At 49.6% G+C, this 21,028-nt stretch overlaps 1 protein-coding gene across 1 annotated transcript in view; it reads left to right on the plus strand.

Moving 5' to 3' along the window:
• Positions 1-21,028, plus strand: part of TENM4 (teneurin transmembrane protein 4) — a 660,554-nt gene that overhangs the window by 302,557 nt on the left and 336,969 nt on the right. Inside the window, 2 exon segments of the mRNA XM_087821630.1 lie at positions 16,819-17,106; positions 20,324-20,593. Coding sequence (XP_087677756.1) covers positions 16,819-17,106; positions 20,324-20,593 — 558 coding nt within the window.

A 21,028-nucleotide genomic window follows, 5' to 3' on the forward strand; every position in this document is an offset into this window, starting at 1 on the left:
CTTTAGGCAACAAGGAGCCGTTGACATGTTTTGAGCCAGGACACGAGTCTAGTCTCATTTGCTTCTTGGAAGAATCACCCCGAAAGCCATGAAGAAGCTCCAGCAGAGCAGAGGAGTGCAGGCAGGCGAGAGCTTTATTTTTTCTCTTTCTCTGACACCTAGGGTGGTGTCTGGCTCATAACGAATAATCATTAGATACATGCATAGGAATAAATTAGCCATTTATGATAGACTTTTTAAGTAAAAAAAAAAAAAAAAAAGCAAAACAACAACAAAAAAAAAACACAGGAAAAATGAATGAGTCAAGTCATCCCAAACTAAGCCAATATTACATAAAACACTACTCAGGCCAACAGATTGAGGATATGTATTAAGGCAGTGGTTTTCTGACTTGTTTTTGGCCGAGGACCTGATTCCTTAAATGAAATCCTGAATAGAGATCCAGTATGTGAATCAGATAAGAAGAGTTCCATGCCCGGTTAATGCAGGGGTTGGGGACCTGGCACCTGACACCCTGCTTCTTCCCCTTCCCCTGCCGGGGCTCCCATGCCTGGCAGATTTCCACTGCCTCCCCCAGACTCTGGAAAGCATCCAGTGCCCCCAGGAGCCGGCCTGACTCCCCCCTGCTACCAGGCTGTCTGAGGCCAGTTCCGCAGGATCTTAGATGGGTGTTATCTGTTTCTGGCGGTCTCCCCCATGAGACAGGGTGGTCCTTCAGGATAGGGTCACGAAAGAAGACTGTCTCAAATCCTCATGCCCAGCCCAGGGACCTGGTCAGACGAAGGGCTCAGGACGGATAAAGGGCAGAAGGGGACAGGTGAGCCATCAAGTCCCAAGGGAAGGGCTCAAGTTCCCAGAACCCCAGACACGTGATCCTGTCCCTCCCAAGCAGCAAAGGGAGGTGGGCAACAGAGACATGCAGGGGAAAGAATTGAGATCGGTTCAGATCCCAGCTTAGGCACTTACTGACTGTGCAAAGTTAGATAAGTCCAGAGCTTCTCTGGGCCTTGGCTTCTCCTCAATAAACTAGGAATAACCAGCCCCCCCTTCAGAGGATGCAATACAGAAAGAGCAAGTTACGGGATGCGAGCGCTGCTTTCTAACCCGCAGCCCTCTTCACATGCTGCGGTTGCCAGCTCCCGGCCCGCCTCTCTTCACCAGTGTCTGTGCATAGTACTGAAGCAGGAAACGTCAGTCTTGCTGACAAATCTCTGTGCCCCCAGGCAGTGTTCCTAACCAGTTAGAGGTTTGGCATTTATTCTCAACTGCTTGTTGTTACAGTTTTCAATATTTAAATACCATCAGCCTGAGTGCTCCTGCAGATTTGTAGCCCTGTCCTGCACAGGCAGGTGTTCCAGACGGCAGCTGTGGCTGAGCCAAGGGGACATTAGGCATCAGAACGTTGGGATCAAGATCCAGCTCTGCTGTTTGCCAGCTGGGTGACCTTGGACACATCGCTTCACTTGTTGGAGCCTTAATTTCCTAAACAAGAATAAGAAATATTTGCATAGTGCTTCATGGTTTCAGAGCCACATCCACCTGCTCCCGTGACACTCCAACCTGTGAACGTAACTGATGTTCTCAGGCCTCCATGATATACTCGAGAAATTGAGACTCTCCATGTGGGGCTCAGAATCCCAGTGCCCTTAAAAAGCTGTGTGACTTAGGGCACATCCTTGCCCCTTCTGAGCCTCAGTTTATGTAAAATGGCAACAGTTTGGCAAACAAGTATCATCAGGCACGTGCCAGGTGCCCAATGAAATAAGAGCCACCGCTTGTGTTCGCCATTTGTATATTATTGTCGTTTGCCTAGGTCACAAAGCCAGGTCTCAGTCAGCTCTCCTGAGCTAGAACCCATGCTCCTGCCTGCCTGCCTGCCTGCCTCACTTCCTGTACTAATGAGGGTGTCAGACCTACTTCTCAGGGCAGGAGAGGGGTACCGGGGGTAGCTTGATCCGCAGTGCTGTGTAAACTGTGAAGTGCCAGGCCCAGGAAAGGCCCTAGCATTGTTTTCTCAGTGCAGGCCCAGGGCCTCTCCCTCTGGGAAGGTAAATTCAATTGCTTGTCCTAGACTGTGAATTTTAAGCCAGGACTTATTCTAGATTGTGCTACAAATTATTCTGCAGCCCTTTCCATTTGCTTCTTAGCTCAAGGCTCTGATTTAAACACCCTTCTCTTGCACTCATGGGATGGGAAGAGAAAGAAAAGGCAGCAGGCCCCTCCTTGCCCTGCCCCCATCAGGCTGAAAGGTACACAATTCTGGAAGGTCAGGCAGATGGGGGGCCCTAGCCTTCTGGCCTATCTGTGAGGCCTGGCTTGGCCCTCCTGGGGCCTAATTCCTGCTTTGTGATGCTCCCCCGGAGCAGGCACAGAGCCTAAGCCAATTAAAACCCTCTCTTTGAAGAGGGTTCAGGTTTCCTAGAATGCAGGGGCCTTTGCAGTGACTGACCATTGCACAGGTCATCATCGCTTTAGGGACTGCTCACCTCTCCTCCCTCACTGGTCAGAGCTGGAGGAGGGCCAGGGCTCTGGTCTGAGAAGGCTCCGACCATGTGGGTCCCCTGGAGAGACAGGATGCAGGGATATAAATATCGCCCTATCTTACAGATGAGGATAGTGAGGCCCCTGGAATGCCTTGCCCATGGCTCAGACATAATTAATGCAGGGCTCAGATTCAAAGTCACACAAACCTGTTCAAAACTAGTGTCTTTTCTGTTTTTCTGGGACCTTGTCACATGCATCCCAGCACAGATCTGGGCATATAGTGGGCTCGTAGTAAATATTCACTCAGTGACTAAATGAATGAATAAATGATGCTAAGCAGGGACTTTCCTTAATGCAATGGCCTGAGTGGAGTGTGAAAACCCAGAACTGCATCTGGGCCAGAATAAAATATTGATAATAATAATAATAAATAGCCAAGTGCTAAGCCTGTTCTAAGTACTTTGCACATATTAACTCATTCAATCCTCCCAACAGCCCTACCTGTCAGGTACAATTACTATCTCCCCTTTAGATAGGAGGGGTGGAGAGGTTAGATAACGTGTCCCGGGCGCACAGCTGGGCGTGACCGAGCTGGGATTGGAAGCCTAGCTATCTGGCCACAGAGCTGACGCTCTCAGCCGCTTTCTCCCTACCGGGGATGTCTTCATCTGGGAGCTGGAGGTGGTGATGGTCCGCATGCTGCCTGTCTCACAGCATCACAGTGTCTCGGTGACTCTGGAAATGTGAAAGGCTTTACATTAGAATTGCCATACCAGACAACTCTGGGTCGTTGCTGGCTGGCAGAGGCAGGCGAGCCCTGTGTACCTTAGCCCCTCTGGGGCCCAGCCCTGGACGCGAGCAGGCAGCCCCACTCCCCTTCCTCTTCTAGCTGGACTAGCCTCAAAGGCTGGTACAGTTAACAACCCAGAAAAGCAGAATTAATGGAGTGACAGGCAGAGTTTTTAATGAAAACAGATTGAGGACTACAATCAGGAGAACAAAGTGAGGCCTGGCCCGGAAGTCAGACTGCAGTGACCCAGGTGTAACATTAGCCAGCGGAGGGCCAAGGGCCAGAGCCTCCCCATGGAGAAGACAGGCTCGGGGCCCCTTTAAATATGAGAGGCAGCTGCGGCCACTGAGCCCCCCCCAGGAGCCCGCAGTTGTAGGGGATCATGACGTCTATCCCATTCCTGGTGACTGCTGGGAAGGCAAACAGAGCCTTCTCTGCTGGAGTCCGGGGCCGGGGGGGGGGGGGGGGGACCGGAGTGGTTAAGGGCGTTTTGAGAATGTCACCTGTGTGGCGCACAGTGGGGAAGGGCTGGGTAGAGGGAAGGGGCACCTGGGACAGGAGGATGCAAAGCTGGGCGGTGGCACCTGCTGGTCTCGCGCTGAGGAACGTGAGGCCTGGCCCGGGGGCGAGGCCGAGCTGTTCAGTGTTCCTGGGTTTGCTTGGTGGTTTTGTGTGAAATCGGGGGGCTGGGCTGGATGGCACCAGTCTTCGTGGAATTGGTGGCCACAGGCATCTCTGGTCCCAGGCGCTGAAGCTCACACTCAGCACATTGCTGCTCCAGCTGGGAGCTCGGTTTGATTGGAGTCCTCTGAGCCTGGGGATTGGCATTCCTTCAACATGTGGAATTCATCCCGCAGTGTTCCCTCCTGACTGAGGGGCAGTTACTCATTTCCTCGGCTCGCCCCCCTCGGGATGCACAGGGAATGTAAGGCAGACCTTTGCACTTACAGTCAGAAGGCCTGGACTGCATCTCCACCCGGCCTCTTGCTAGCTGTGTGACTTCGAAACAAGGCCCTCGACCTCTCTGGACATCAGTGTCTCTCTAATATAGGATCACGACATAGCTACTCAGAGGTGTTTGTTCATTTATTCAGTTAGTCGTTATTTATGAAGCGCTACTACTTGCGAGACTTGACGTTTGAGAGTCGATGCTGAAACAAGATGAACGCCACTCCCATCTTCACAGAGCTTAGAGTAGATAATTAAGCAACTACTTAAATATAAATATAATATGAATATAATGTTGACAAGTTCCCCAAAAGAGAGGCACACAGGATGGTGGGTTGAATTGCACAATACTGTGGAAGAAATTTATAAGCTGTGAAGCACTATTTAAACATTAGGCATTACCCTTATTGTCCTCATAACATTTCCTCTTATTTTTTAAGGTACTTTAATGATCTGAGCCTCAGTTTCCTCATCTATGACATGGAAATTATAATAATACCTATATCCATTAGCCTTTCTATGTAACATACCCCTGTAAAACATAGTGGCTTTAAATGACCATGTATTGGTTTCTGTTTCTAAGGGTCAGTGACTTGGGCTGGGTAGAGCGAGGCAGTCCAGCCAGTGTCTTCTGGACTCACTGATGTAGCTACAGTCAATAGGGGCCTGGTTGGCTCAGCCCTGTGTCTGCAGCAACAAGCTGGCCGGCCTGGTTCTCTTTATACGATGGATGTTTTCCAAGAATAACAGGAGCAGGCAAGCCCACAGACTCCAGGGTATTTCATGTCTCTGGTTTGTGTTTGCTCATGTTCCCTTTGCCCCTTGGCCAATGCAGGGCACGTGGCCAACCTCGGAGTCAGTGTGGGAGACTGCACAACAGTGTGGGTACAGGGAGGTAATATTACTACAGCAATCCACCACCACCCCTAACTTCCAGGGTTGTCCCGAGGATTCTGTCCTAGGTACATGAGGCTCCCCTGGTGTGTCTGCATCACTATTAGCACCTGAACATAGCAGATGCATAAGAATTGGTAGGTGAGTATGGAGCTCAGCAGCTTGCTACCTTATTGGTAAAGACATTACACAGGAAATAAGTGGCCAGCAATTGGCCAAAAACAGCATGTAAAGTGTGGCATCATAGCTGGAAATCATAAGATGCCATGGCAGTTTCTGATAATGAGACTGTTGTCAGACTCCTGTTTTCAGCCATGGTGTTTTAAAGAGTGACACGGACCAAAAGGGACTTTTCAAGAGAATGATGACTGCATGGAAGCTAGGCGGATGGGAATTGAATCAGGGGAAGGCACAGAAATATTTATCCTGGGTAAAAATTTGCCTCTGTTGTATATTAAATTTTTATTTATATGCCAAGCATAGAGTTGTACATTTCCATTGACTGCCTCATTTAAACCTCAAGACGATCCTGAAACATGGAATAGATACGATCCCCATTTTACAGACGAGGAAACTGAGGCTCAAAGAGTTTATTTGTCCAAAGTTGCACAGATTTGTCCAAACCTGAATCTGCCTGAATCAAGAAACCTATTTTTTAATTGAAACTTATATAGAGATCATTGTAGTTCACATACATAGAGTTGTAAAAAATGATACAGAGATATCCTAGATACCTTTTACCCACTTTTTCCCATTACTAACATTTTGAAAAACTAGTAAAACAGCAGATTACAACCAGAATAGGAACATTGATAGAGGTCAATCATTTTCTTCCGATTTCCCCAGTTTTACTTGTACTTATGTGTGTTTACTTCTATAGTGTTTTATCATCTATAGCTTAGGGTATCAAGCCAAGATAGTAATCATTTTCTTCACAAATACCCCTCACACTGCCCTTTTATTATCACCCTGCCTCCTTCCCACCTCTGCCCTATTAGCAATGACTAATCTGTTCTCCGTTTCTGAAACTGTCATTTTGAAAATGTTCTATAAATGGAATCATATAGTATGTAACCTTTTGCGATTGGCTTTTTTCCACTCAGCACAATTCCCCGGAGATTCATTTGTATTATTAATTCATTTATTTTTATCATTGAGTCGTATTCCATGGTATTCCACCATTTATTTAACCCATTCACCTGTTGAAGGACATCTGGACTGGTTCCAGTTTTTAGCTATTACGAACAAGGCTTCCACTAACATTGTACAGGTTTTTGTGTGAACATAAATTTTCATTTCTGAGGGATAAATGCCAGGAGTGCAGTGGCTAGGTTGTACAGTAATTGCATGTTTAAATTTATAGGAAACCACCAAACTGTTTTCCAGCGAGGCTGAACTATTTTATGTTCCTACCAGCAGTGCATGGGTGATCCAGTTTCTCTGCATCCTTGCAAGCATTTGGAGTCACTGCTGTGCTTTATTTTTGCCTTTGTGGTAGGTGTGTGGTGATACTGTGGCTTTCATTTGCATTTCCCAGATGATCCATGATGCTTTCCACGTGCTTATTTGCCATCTGTACATCCTCGGGAGCGAAATATCTGTTTATATCTCTTGGCCATTTTCTAATTGGATTGTTTGGGCTATTTTACTATTGAGTTTCAAGAGCTTTTTATATACTCTAGATGCCAGACTTGTTGGATATGGGTTTGCAAATATTTCCTCTGTAGCTTGTCTTTTTATCTCCTTCACAGATTCTTTCACAGAGTACAGCTCTGAATTTTGGTGAGGTCCAATTTATTGAGTTTTCCTTTTAGGGTTGTGCTTTTGATGTAAAGCTTGTTGTGTTTGTTTGTTTTGAGTGTGTGATTTTTTTACCACTGTGCTTCACCATTTCCTGATGCCAGGGGAGGAGAGATTAGTTCTGGGGAGGAGGGATTAGGTGTGTTTGGGAGGTTCCAAGGTAGAGTTAGGGCCAGTGGGAAGACTCTTGAAGGAAGCAAATTCAAGCTCATTGTCAGAAGGAACTGTCTGAGGCCAAGCTCAGAGGTTGAGCTGTGTTAGGAGTAAGCCCGCTGTCGGTGGAGACCAAGCAGAGGCCGGCTGGTGTCTGTGCAGACGCATAGAGGGAGCCCAGTTGTCAGATGGGAGTGGAGCGACTGTCCTTTATGTTCCCGTCTAACTCGAAGACTCTAGAGAGTGGTATTTCTATGACCCATCATAATGGGCATGTCTGACAAATAGATCCCCCGGGGACTCTCCAGGGTGAGAAATGTAGAAAGACTTCGAGTAGCCATCCAGGCTGTTTCCAGTTTGGGGCAGGTTGAAGCGGACTCAGCAGGAGGTGGCCAGCAAAGCCACAAGCTCTGCGGTTGTCCTTCGCCCAGAGGCCAAAGGTTTGAGAGGCCCAGTCTCCGACCAGGCCAGCTCCCCACTCCCCGTGCCCCTCTTGGGGGCCAGGCACGTGGCTGCCTGCCCCACCTCCACCCCAGCAGCCTCTTCTTTTCTCGGCCTGCCAAGGAGAATCGCTTCCTTTACGGCACTTAGGAGACTTAATTACCGATGGCGAAGTCCTTTGAGGCCTGGATGAAAGAAATGGGAGCAGCGCGAGGCTTGGTTAGGCATGTAGAACCCTGGGCACAATTAGCTCCGTGAGAGACTGGCCTGCCTTTATCTGTCTCCAGTTCTCTGTGACTTACAGCAGCTAATTATTGAAATAAAAATCGCCTGACCACCCAGCTGCTGGAAAGAGGGCCCTAATATCTATTAAGTCTGCCTTTAATTATTGGAAATGGCGGCAGTTTCAGGCAATTAGGGTTTTCCCATCATTATGAGCCTTTTTTGCTATTTCTTTGAGGCTGAGTACACAGAGATGTAAGTGAAAGTCTGCCAGAGCCACTGTGCCCTCCCCAGCTTCCCTCCTGGACATCCCTTCCTGGGACGCCTTGGCTAACACAGGCTTTGTCTGCTGCCAGGACCCCTCTTGGCGCCTCCCCAAGGTGCTTTGCAATCATCGCACCTTACAGAACTCCTGGTTCTTGACAGAGTACTTTGAACCCATTTTGTGTGTGTGCACATATGCGTGGGTACACAGGTGTGTGTATGTATGTTTGGGGACATAAAGGCAATCCCTAGGCATGGATTACATATGAGCCCCACCCCCAAGCTACCCCATGTTGCAGGAGAGAAAACTGAGGCCTTGAAAGGAAACACCAGGAAGCTGGGGGCTCTTGGTCTGCACTTGTTGGATGTGGCCGTCAGCAAGTCACAGCCTCCAAGCCTCAGCTCCCTCTTCTCTACAAACACAGAACCCTGAGTGGTTCCGCGAGGGCGTGGGCAGTTGCTACCTTCACAGATTTGGGGGGCTTATGTGGATTGGGGGCTTTAGTGTTACAACTAAGAGTCTCACCATTCACAGAAGCCTTAAGCTAATCTCTGCTCCCTGGGGTGCCAGGTGTCCCCTCTGGCTCTCCCTTCTCACCCTTCACCCCTCACAGAGTGGAGTTTTAATGTAGGAGCCCCCGATAATTGCAGATTAAGCCCTGGACACAGTAGGGGATGCGCAATTAATGAGTCCAACTAGCTCTTCCCTCCTTCTAATTATCTCATAATATGGTCCCAGAATAAGCCATAGAACATCAGAAATCTGTGCGGGGCCCCTGTACACTTTTTGCAAAGAATTGGCCCTCTAATTACCTGAGATTTGGGATTGACCCTGGAAGGGGTTTTCTAGGGAGAAGGAACAGGGTCCCTTTCAGTGGGGACTGAACTATGGAAGACCATGGCTTAAGGCATTGTTCATGAAGAAACTCAGTCCTAGCGGGCAGCCAGCTTAGCTGGAGGCCCCCGTAGGTGTGCTTCTAAGAAAGCCCTGTGGGGTTGGGCTGCCCTGTGGGTACATTGTGTTGGGTTCAGGAGAGAGAGGAGTATGGAGGATGTTTCTGTTGCACCAAGAGGTTCCCAGTGGTTCTAGCCAACCCTCCCCTCCCTGTCCCCTAGCTAACTCCTGCCCAGCCTTCAGCCTCAGCTCAGACATCACCTCCTTCAGGCACCTTTGCTGCCCACCCCACTTGAGCTGGTGTCCCCTCTCTGCCCCCAGACTGTCTGTGTCAGTTGCTCTTTTGTGTCCACTTATAGATGTGTCTGTCCCTCTGACTGCAGCTGGTCCAACTCTTTGTCCTCAAATGTCACTGTGGATCTTACAAAGCTTATTAGATGGGAAAGAGGGAGCAAGGATGGATGAACCCAGGAAAAGGTCACCGAAAAGGTGAGCCTTGAAAATTGTAGGAATGATGTTCAGTTAGATGAGAAGACCCAAGGACACACAGACTGGCCCATCTTTAGTCTTGAAGGGCTATTGCCAGGGTACAGGCATTGGACTTATTTTATAAGACCCCAAGGAGTAGAGCTGAGGCCTGCAGAAGGGAGCTAAAAGGAGATAGGTTTCCATGTTAGGAAGCACAGTCAGAGCTGTCCCCAGACGTAGTAAAGTCCTAACTTTAGACATAGTGTGACCAATTAGTAAGGAGGAGACGAAGGGGATTCAAACATCGATGGTGCTTGAGCCAGCTGGCCTTCGGTGGTACTTTCAATCTATCATGCAATAACAAACACATTTTCTGACACTGAGATGCCACCGTTTGTGAAGGGGGATCGTTGGCTGGTAGATAGCTTCAGGAGGGGAAGGATGGAGATGGAGAAACCTGGAAAACACGCCCTCACACTACCTCCCATTGGCTGAGAGCCTGCTGTGTCCCAGCCCGGTGTCTGCTCAGCCCTTAGATGGGTCGGGCAGCTCCGCCGAGCGCTCTCCCAGCCCAGGATCAGAGGAGCGGTACCCACACAGCAGCCGTCCGCCCTTCACTGCCTGGCCTGTGACCAGCCCTCCAACACAAGGGCGGGAGGCTCCGGTAGGCAGCAGCACCATCTGTCACCTGCCTGCCAGCCACTGATTAGGGAAGTCCCCACAGCCCAGCTGGGCACACGGCCACACGCCCCACGGTCCCCAGAAGGCCCTCTCCCTGCCCGCAGTGCTGCCTTCCTGGGCGGGGCACACTCAGAGAAGCCGCTGTAAGAGCATTCCTCCCAGAAGCCAGTCAGGTGCTGACTCGGTTCTCCGGAGGAATGAATGCTGCTAAAAATCAAAAGGAAAGGACACACAGAACATTTAAGCGAATTAGAATAGGGGATGACCTGGGTCTGATTAAAAGCTTGAGCCTTGGGGTCTCATACGGACGGGCGCAGGCTCTGCCGCCTCCTTGCTATGGCCCTCTGGGCAAGGCACTTAACCTCGCTAAATCCTGGGTTTTTTCATCTCTCAAATGCGGATGGTTTAGAGGCGTGGTGAGGATCAAATAAGGTAATGCAGGTAAAGACTCTGCCATTAGCCACCATTATTATAACTGCTGCCTCACTGTTTAAAAAGGCAAGGATTTCCCTAAAGAGACAGCGCCAGAGAAATGTACAACAGGGAGTGCAGATGTGGGAGCCAGATCACCCAGGTTCCAGTCTTGGCATATTATGTGAACTTGAGCATCACTTTGCTACTCTGAACCTCAGTTTCCAAGTCCGTAAAGTGGGTATAACAATGCCTACTTCTCTGGTTTGTACACAGTGCTGCACAGAACAGATGCCCCCCATCTACCTCTGGCATTCACCTTCATATCACATTGGAGTTTAAAACAAAGGTCTTGCAAGACCAAACTTTGAAGGATTAAGGCAACAACAAAAATGTATGATGATTTTTATACACACACACACACGCACACGGAGATACTGCCCAGGGGTAGAACACATTTTAGCTCTGAAATATTTATGGGCCCTTTTTGACACACAAAGAAATAAAAATATCACCGTGTGCTTATGTTAAGGAAAACTTATAAACCTTAGTTCAGTAGAAATTCAGTCAATTTCCTCGTTCGTCCCTCTCTGTTTCTGAGGTTTCCAGGAAACGCGGGGTGGTAACAGCCCCCAGTGCCCCTGAGGGCTTTGGCAGGGGCAGAGGCGCCTCAGCAGTGCTGTACATCTGATGCAGTCCCCCGGAGAAAGTTCCAGGCCCCTGCCCCTCATAAATATTGCTGGAGCCCAAGGAAGGGCCCACGTTTGCTTCTTGTTTCTCCCCACACATCAAAGCTTTGTTTCCCGTCTCCCCTCCTCTCTTCAGTCCCACACATTGCCGTTCTCCCAGGCCAGATCCTGCCCCCACCCCGATCAGAGCCCCTGAGCAACAGCTGGACCACATGCTTTCCGAGGATCTCGAGATCAAGGCTGTCTGGCACGTGCACATTTTCATGTTGTTGTCCACTCATATTATAATCATTCATGGAAATTCCTCTTCTTTCCACCTGGCTGCTCACTCCTTGCCTCTCAGGCTTTATCTTGAACCCTTTCTCTCCCTGCAGCCTGGGCTTTGGGAACACTGGGCCCGACTGTCCCCACATTCTCTTACACCTCTGACTTTCATCCACTGTTATCTAGAAGAGTGTTTTCAAAATGTAGGTTGCCAACCCATCCATAATTCTATTTTAGTAGAAGAGAGTCAGATAGAAAATACCAGATTTCACTCTTGAGGAAAAGTTAGGCTAGTTTTTGAAATTTTTGTTTTAGTTAGAAATTTGTAGACTTGTATATGTACTGCATTGTGAAATAAATGTCTTCTTACTATAGTTCAGAGAATTGGAAGGCCTCAGATTTCAACTTCTTTCCTCTCCTTACCTCAGAACTGCCTGGCCCGGCCCACTTCCCCCTGACATCCTTTGGTCATGATTTAGATGTCACTGTCTCTGGGCAGTGGTCCCTGGTTGTCTCCTCACCGGGCATAGGGGCCTGTGGTGACCTTCTCCTGCCTCTCTCCCTGTTTGACCCTCCCAGTGTCTTTCGGAAACTCCGAGGAGCAGCAAGCTCATTGGTCTTGTCCACTGGGGCCTCGCAGGAGACTGGGAACAGCCCGTGGGGCACAGTGTTGGGGGAGGAGGGGGAGGGAGGGGAAACGAGGAAGCCTCAGTGTTACCTCCATGCACCTTCCGCAGCACTTAGGACAGAAAAGGCCCTTGGCAATTACTTACCAGATGAATTAACCCATGGTACTAGGTGTGGAACACCTTTCTCCAGGTTTAAACATTTTCTTTGGCTTCAAATCCAGACCCTGGCATGTGATCTAGAGCAAGTCCCCTTCTCTTCAAGCTCGTTACCTTATTTGTAAAATAAGAGCAGATAAGAGAAAGTTTAAAATAAGAGGGTAATGTCTAATGGTATCGTTGTTGTAGGGATTAGAAATAATCTGTACAGAGTACCCAGCACATGAGTAGGTATTCAGTTAACAATAATTGTTTTACTGTTATTGCCTTGTTTCCCATCTGAAATGGTACCCTGACCACCGCCACCACTTGGTGCATCCGAGGCCTCCCCACATTTACTTACCTGTTCAGACTTTCCAGAGCCATCCGAGCCCAGCTCCATGTAAAAGAAAAAGAAACAAACTCACAAAATGTGGATTTTAGAGTCACTGGGTGAGGTCCTAGTGCTGTCACTTACTGGCTATGTGACCTCGATCTATCAGCTGGGTCACATAGCCTGCTCTCTAAAACAGAAAATAACCAGAGTTCTTGCGGGGTTGTGTGAAAGCCCAGAGCACAGTGCTTGATGCATATGTTTCTTCCCTTCTCCTGTCCCAGGTCCACTCTCCTTCCCTGTAGACAAACCAAAAATGGCCCCCGTGTAAGCATGAGGAGAAACCTCTAAAACTGCAGTTCATGCTTTATCAAAGCTCTCATCTTTGTTCCTGTGGCTGACACCCAAAGGCACCGTGAGCTGCCCCCAAAGCGCTGTTGTGGGCTCATCCCTGGGCCCAGTGCCCAGCACTCAGCGCCCAGCTCCCAGCACCCAGCACCCAGCACCCAGCACGAGCCTGGTCTGTAACAGGGGGTGGGAATGAACTCCCCTCTGAAGCCGCATCTCAACAGCAGGCCAGGGTCTCACGCATCTCACACATAGGGTCTGGGCCAGCATCCCCCCCACGGGGCCACACGCCCTTTGTCTTGATTGTGAACCTCAGCTGGAGCTGCAGCCAGACCCTCCAGACTTAGCCTGAGGCCTGCAGTGACTGAGCTGCTAGTCATGTCCTTCAGGTGTGTGTTGGCAACGTGGCTTCCCAGACATACACAGCTGCTTCATTTGCTCTATGTTTAAAGCAGTTATAAGATTTGTTGGTTAGAAATAACAACAAACCAATAAAGATGACAATGATGGCGTTGGTGTAATAATTCTTCAATCCTGTGTGCCTATAGATATGAGGTACATTACAATTTACAAATCATCTAACCAACCCAGTGCTCTGTGGATTCCAGGCCTGCCCTCAGGAACAGCTGTCAAGGAGAGAGGCAGACATCTAGTCAGGTGGATATTCTGTGATGCAACAACATGCACAGAGGTGGAGAGATCACAGAATTAATGTCCAGAAAGTGGCTCAGTGAGTGGAAGTGAGACAGGCCAGACATAGAACAGTGTTTTGACCGAGAAACTGGAATTCACCCTGAAGGCTCTGCAGGGCTGCTAGAGGGGCATAAGCATGTCAGCGGCATGATCTGGGCTTAGGAAATTCATCTGGCACAGCATATAAGGGAAATACTTTCTAGCAGTTACAGCCACGTGCGAAGTTCAATCACCAAGGTCTGAGCTGTGGCTCCACCACTCACGAGCTGTGCAACCCAGGGCAGGATACTTCACCTACAATTTCTCTTCTGTGATTTGCAGACAATCATAGTGCCTATATCGCTGGCTTGAAGTGAGGATTAAAATATTACCACATATAGTCTTAATAAAAGTAAGTACTCAATAAATATTAACTACTAGTAGTAATATTATATTGGCTATTATTAATACCATTACTAATACTGTGAATTACTAGCAACTGCTATTACTAATGACTAGCGTCACTCAAGTGTTTACTTTTATTATCTCTATCATTGTCACCTAGGGGGATGGGTTGGAGGTGAAGGGCCAAAGGTCACAGGAGCTAGACAGCAGTCACCATAAATCCTTATTTAAATTAGACCAGAACCATGCTTTGGCTCAAAAGCCATTATTGGGTCATGATATCAATTTTGGAAGTTATAACAAGCCTTTTTTAAAAAGTGAAGGAGAATGAAATGGGAGATGTCAGTGCATTACTCACCCTATGACGACTTTGGTATTATGAATCTTGTTTCCATTTTACATATTTAAACACACACTCACATACATAAATGTGTGTTTCGGGTCACACTGTGAGATGTATTTCAAATTATGGATTGTGGTCAAACAGGTTTACAGACCCTGGAGGAGAAGGTATCACCACCTGTCTTCCCTGCACACACACAGCCCTCGGGCACTGGGAGGATCATCACCTTGTCAGTCCACATCAAGAGCGCAGAGCTCAGAGCTCAGAGCCCTGGGTTTGGGCCCCAGTAAGATGATTTGATTTCTATGTACCCTAGGTCATACTTCTATCCCAGCACCAGTTTCCAGGGGCATTTTGAGAATTGGGTCCCCAAAATGTGACTTTCCCATGTAGCTTGGCTCTAGTTACAACCCTAAGATACTGTCATCTGTTGAGAAATGTTGGCTTTGCCACTGACTCACCATGTGGCCTTGGGCAGGAGGCTGTATGGCTCTGGGTCATCGCTGCCCCGTGTATAAAATGGGGGTGAAAATCATTGTCTTACATGCTTCATGGTTATTCTGAGGTACCAATAAAATCACAAGTATTTGCACTGTTCTAAAACCTTGGAGAACATGTAGAGGAAAGTCTACAGTAGACACTTGGGATCCATGATAAATCCCAAGGCACCAAGTGGTAACCTCAGACATTCTCATGCTGAGCAAAGCAATGCACCTTTCCAGGTTAGGACATATGGACCCATTTGATGGATCTAGAGGGCCCTTTAACAAGGACAGAGTTTGCATTGGAGCCAAGGTAAGTGAAGGATACTTCACTTCCCAATTACTCATCTGTGATTTCCAGACAAACATAGTACCTATATCACTGGATTGAAGTGAGGATTAAAATGTGACCACATTAAGAAGAGGACCTCTGGAGTCTTGGGAGGGAAGAGAGCATCTCCAGGCCAAAGGGATGCCGTGCCACAGATATCCATGATTAAAGGCAGAACTTCGAAACCACCAGCCCTCAGACCAAAATGACCCATCAGTGTGCTTTGTTTGGCTTGTAAAGCATTTTGAAATTAAAAAAAAAAAAAAAAAAATCTAAAAAACAAACATTTTTACATATAAGTCCAAATTTGTAACTTGTCTTAAAAATTCACAAGACACCCTGCACTCCTACATCACAGCGTTGGCAGGCACTGGGTGGCCACTGTCCTCCTGGAGAGGCCCACGCCCCTGCACTGAGACCCCCATGCTGGCCCTATAGATCACAGCTCTCTCGCTCTGTGGCTTCTCTAATATGACAGCTATCCAGCAGAATGTTCTGTGTACCCATGTTGCTCTGAAAAGTGGAATAATGAAAGAAAGAACTGAGAAGGCTGTATGTGTCAAGAGCATAAGAGCTCTCATCATACTTTGTGCAGGATACTCTGCTTTCCTTCTGTGCTGAACCTCCCGGCTCTTGTAGGGGACTATGTTTGCAACCACAGAGCCAAAGGAACACATTTGGAAGGAGAAAGAGGGTGCTGTGACAGCTTTTAAAAAATAGTGGGGTGTCAGTCTAGGGTGAAAAGATCAAGATAAGGGAAAGAGGAGAAAGGGAGGTTAGCAGCTTCCCCCCAATCAGACACCCTGGCAACACCCAGACATATGGGGCTGGCACTGTAGCCTCCCCAGGTGCTGCTGCTGCTGCTGGTGAGATGGCGAGTCTGGAGGTGAGGGAGTCCTCTGTCTGGTCTGCATGGCAGTCAGAGCTGGCCCAGCTGGAAGGACACTTGTGTAGTGAGAGTGGGAGCAAGGGGACTCAAGAGGACATAACAGAATAGGAAAAACTCAGGCTTTTGAGCAAAGCAGACCTGGGTTCAGGATCTGCCTTTACTACCACCTCCTGACCTTGAAGGAGGTTCTGAACCTTAGTTTTCTCAACTGTCAGATAGGGGTTGGCTGGCCGTTAATTAAACCAGTGTGTATTAGGATTCACTCTAGGTGAGCAAAACAGGGAGGGCCCCTGCTAGCGTGGAGCTTATCTATCAGTGAAAGAAAACAAACAATAAGCAAGTAATTGATTATCTGGTGACGATAGTGTGGATTGGTGGTTTATACCTTGGCTCATTTGATGTAATGAGGTAATATATGCAAAGTGCTTATCCCAATGTCTGAGTATAGTCATTCGTTTTATAAATTCTTAAGGAGCCACTGTTCTGTGTCAGGCCCTGTTGCAGCTGGGCACAGTGATGGGAAAAACATGGGATTCCTGCCTAGAGGGTTAGGAAAACCAGTGCCTCTGGCCCTCCTTCGCTGTCTTGACAGGACAGGATGAGGCAACTTCATGTTGGAAAGGCAGAGGAGCAGAAAAAGACAGGATTCCTCGTTAGAGGCTCTGGGTGCAAGGCCAGCCTGTGCTACTTATGGGCCTGTGGCCTTGGAGCGGCGCCTTCACCCCTCGGAGCCTGAGGCCCTTCTCCGCAGCACCGCAGGGTGCATGGAGGCCCGGGAAGGACCAGGCTGTTGTCTTTGCCGCCTGGGGTCCAAGCTGACGCCTGTCTGTGGTTTCCCGGCTCCAGACCGCTCAGCCCTGAGTGAGGCGAGGACCCTGTTCGTGGATGTGGAGGAGCGCGGGCCGGAGGCCATGGACGTGAAGGAGAGGAAGCCATACCGCTCGCTGACCCGGCGCCGCGACGCCGAGCGCCGCTACACCAGCTCGTCCGCCGACAGCGAGGAGGGCAAGGCCCCGCAGAAGTCCTACAGCTCCAGCGAGACCCTGAAGGCCTACGACCAGGACGCCCGCCTCGCTTATGGCAGCCGCATCAAGGACATGGTGCCGCAGGAGGCAGAGGAGTTCTGCCGCACAGGTGAGGGGCGGGGGCAGGGTGTGGGCAAGTGTACCCACAGGGATGGCCCTGCGCCTGGGCGCAGGGGAGCGGCAAGGCTAGCAAGGGCACAGCGTCAATACCACGTCTGCTGTTTTGGCACCTGTATCTAGGCAAAGCCTACCCTGCGGTTCACACTTAGGTCATTCATTTTTAAGCTCACCTCCTCATAGGCATCATGAGGTGGTTAGGAGCTGGGGTCCTCGTCTGCCACACTGCCTGGGGTTGAGTTCAGAGCCTCAGGCTCTCCTCTAAGCCTCAGTGCCCACCTGTCAGATGGGCATGAGTGGTCTCCCTACTGCACAGAATTGTATGTAAGTGGTAAGTGCGATGACACCAAGTAAGTGCTGAATAAGTCTTAGTTATTAGCTTTGTTATTTGTTCATATATTTATTCAGTCAACAAACATATCTTAGCACTTTTTTGTGTCAAGCACTGTCCTGACCTTGAGAGGAAGCTGTTCCTAAGATAGACCTAAAAACTTAGTAATTTCAGGACTCTCCTGGCACCTGACTCCCACTCCTTCATTTGCTACACACAGTAGTCACTCAAGCCTGTCCATCCGACTCCAGAATACCTTTCATTTCTGAATTCATCTCTCTTCTCCCTCCCCTCTGCCACTGTCCCAGTTCAGGCCCTGTCTTTCTGGGTGGGTTAATAACCACAACCCCTCTTCGCCAGGTGCTGCCCCCTATGGGTGCTCCAGCTCTCTGCACTGCAGCTGGAGTGAAGTTGGAAATGACTCCCCAATGGCCCTTAACCGAGCTCCTTAACCTGGCTTAGGAGTAGGGCTTTCCCTATATTCATTTGTCTCTTTGGACTGTTTTATCCCGTGTCTCTCCACCTCACTACCCATGCTCCAGGCCTACTGGACTTCTCATTTATTCCACACCGGCCATGGTATATGTTCGCTACCCTGGCGCTTCTGTGATTCCCGTTTTTCTGCCTGCAGAGCCTTGAGCCTTCTTTGAAGCTCGGTGGGCCCCTATCAATCCCTGCGTGTATGTGCAGCCCTCTCTGATGCTTCTCTGCCCACTCCCCTTGTACAGACAGGGTTAGCCAGGCATGGTGCTGTGTAATTTATATACATTTTGACTTTCTTATTTAATCCTTACAATAACACCAAGATGAGTCATTTGCCCAAGATCACAGAGGTAAGAAGAGCTGGGCGTCTGTGCGCACAGGCAGGCACACACACACGCACACACACACACACACACACACAGCCTGACAGCCTACAGTAGCCTCCCCCACAGGCCTGGATCCACATGAAAGCTGACTTGTTAGCAGGGCTGCCTCTGAGGCTTCAAAGATGAGGGCTCTTCTACTCTCTCCCAGCTTACAGGTAAGAGCTCAAACTCTGGCATCAGACAGACCCGGATTTGAATTCTGGTTCTGCCCCTGTTACCGCTCTCAGCGTCTTCCCCTGGGCAATGGGATAACTGTGATGCCTCCTAATAGGAAGGTGGTCAGAATTAATAAGGACTATAAATGAAGCACTTGACATAGTACCTGGCACAGAGCAGATGCTTCATAAATGCTGCCTTCTACTAACTGTCATCTCTGGGTCTCAGTGAGGGGAAGGGACAAAATGGTATCAAAGCTTTGCTCCACCTCGGTCCTGCCCCCGGTTGATAGAGCTCAGTGAGCTCGGCCAGGACCAACTTGGCCTGGATGCCACCCTAGCACGTGAGGCTGCACCTTGTCTTTGTAAATAACAAATAAGAGGCATTCTCATTTCACAGGCAGGTGTGACATTACTCTCTCCCATTACTTCCCTGGGTCCTCAAAAATCCTGAGGGTAGCAGATCATAGATTATCACCCCATTTTGCAAACAAGAACACAGGCCCGGGTGATGTCGCCAGGCCAAGACTGCACAGCTACATGTTGTGTGAGGTGGGATGTCAACTTGTATCCTGGGCTCCTCAGGAAAGAGGCCAGAAGGACTTAAAGCAAACAGGAGGACATCTCATGTTTGGTGAAATAAATCTTCTAAACTCACACAGCAGGGGGAGGGGCTGGGCTGGCTCAACGGGATCACCGAGCCTTTAGAGTCTGCCCTCACCTTGCATTTCTCCAGTCCTGGGATGTCTCAGCTCACTCATATTGACACTGAGTCTGGCTGCTTAAAAGGGTATGCAGGGCAAGCCATATGGAAATCAATGCAGCCAGAGCTGTTTATTGCAAATAAATTTGATTTCTCACTTAATGCAGCAGTCATTCTTCATAACATGTGACTGGTATCCCGTGGGAGGGCTGGCCCAGCGGAACAGGAATATGGGATGGGGGGTGGCGAGCTGGGGAGTGGACAGGACAGGAGTGGGGAAAGGAGATCAGAGGGAAGAAAACTGGACATGCAGGAAGTGTGGCATGCAGCGAGGGTGGGAAGCGGACAGAGAATTTAGGCTACAATTTAGAAGGAGTGAAAAAGAGGAGGGCAGACTGGACTGTGGCACATAGGGGTAATATCCAAAATATTTAACATCTGATCTGGTCCAGACCCTGGCCAGTGAACAGCCCAGAGGTCCCTGTTGTGCTGAGCCTCCTGACATTAACTTTTCAGCAACTGCATCATGGAGAGACTGGGAGGTGATTTCATCATGGGGGGTGGGGGTATTGTAGGGAAGAAGCTGAAACAGGCAGAGCAGAGGCTGGGGGCACTGGATATGAGGAGGCTTGGGCATCAGTTATTTACCAGGCAGTAGGGAACTATTTCATGACTTTAACTGCCTTGCTGGCAAGTGCCACACCCCCACCCAGACTGGAAGAGGGGACCCAAGGCCCTCCATTCAATTTAGCAGACATTTATTGGGCACCTCTAAGTACCAGATGTTGTTCTAGTCACAGGGATTTAGGAATGAGCAATGCATGGCCCCTGCCCTGTTGAGGTCATCATCAGTGGAGGAATCCAGACCTTAACTCTGTGTCGGATGACTTGGGCCACAGACCCTGAGGAGCTCAGAGGAAGAGCAGTGACTTCTGCACAGGGTGCAGGGTTAGGGGAGACTTCGCAGCAGAGGTGCCATCTGAGTGGGCCCTTCCTTAAAGGGTGGAGAAGATTTGGACTGGTGGGGAAGGGGCAGAAGGAACCATCCAGGCACAGTGAGCTCAGAGGACAGCAGGGAGTCCCAGGGTAAGGGACCAAGTGGGAACACCCCTCCTCACTCCCTAACCAAACTCTCCTTTGTTTCCTCTCAGGAGCCAATTTCACCCTACGCGAGCTGGGGCTGGGGGAGGTGACACCGCCTCACGGGACCCTGTACCGCACAGACATCGGCCTCCCCCACTGCGGCTACTCCATGGGGGCCAGCTCCGACGCCGACCTGGAGGCCGACACCGTGCTGTCCCCTGAGCACCCCGTGCGACTGTGGGGCCGGAGCACACGGTCAGGCCGCAGCTCCTGCCTGTCCAGCAGGGCCAACTCCAACCTCACGCTCACCGACACTGAGCACGAGAACACCGAGACCGGTGAGTGGGCCGCCTGGCCTGTGCCAAGCTCCTGGGGTGCAGGACCGGGGTTTTAATTACATGATTGATTTTATGCTCCATTGCTTGGGGCTCCGGTGAAGTGGGTGAAAATTGCTTCGCTCTCAGTGGTCAAAAGTCAGAGCCTCTCGCACAGTCACATGAAATACCATCCAGTCAGTGCCATGACAGAGATTGGGTCTCTGCTCTTTCTTTCCTGATTAGGCCAGTGCTTAAGGGGTGGGCTTATTGCTCACAATGTACCTGTGTGTGAGGAGGGTGCTAACCCATCCCCCACAGCGTGACTGCTAGGGCCTGAGCCCCGTGGGTCCTGCCTGAGTCCTGCTCGAGCAGACGCTAGCCTCCAGGTGCTCGGCAGTCCTGGGCGGTCACCGTGGACGCCGCCCCGCGCCAGCATCTACACTGATGAGTGGATGG

The sequence above is a fragment of the Miniopterus natalensis genome, chromosome 11 (assembly GCF_054644295.1).
Source record: "Miniopterus natalensis isolate mMinNat1 chromosome 11, mMinNat1.hap1, whole genome shotgun sequence".
NCBI lineage: Eukaryota > Metazoa > Chordata > Mammalia > Chiroptera > Miniopteridae > Miniopterus > Miniopterus natalensis.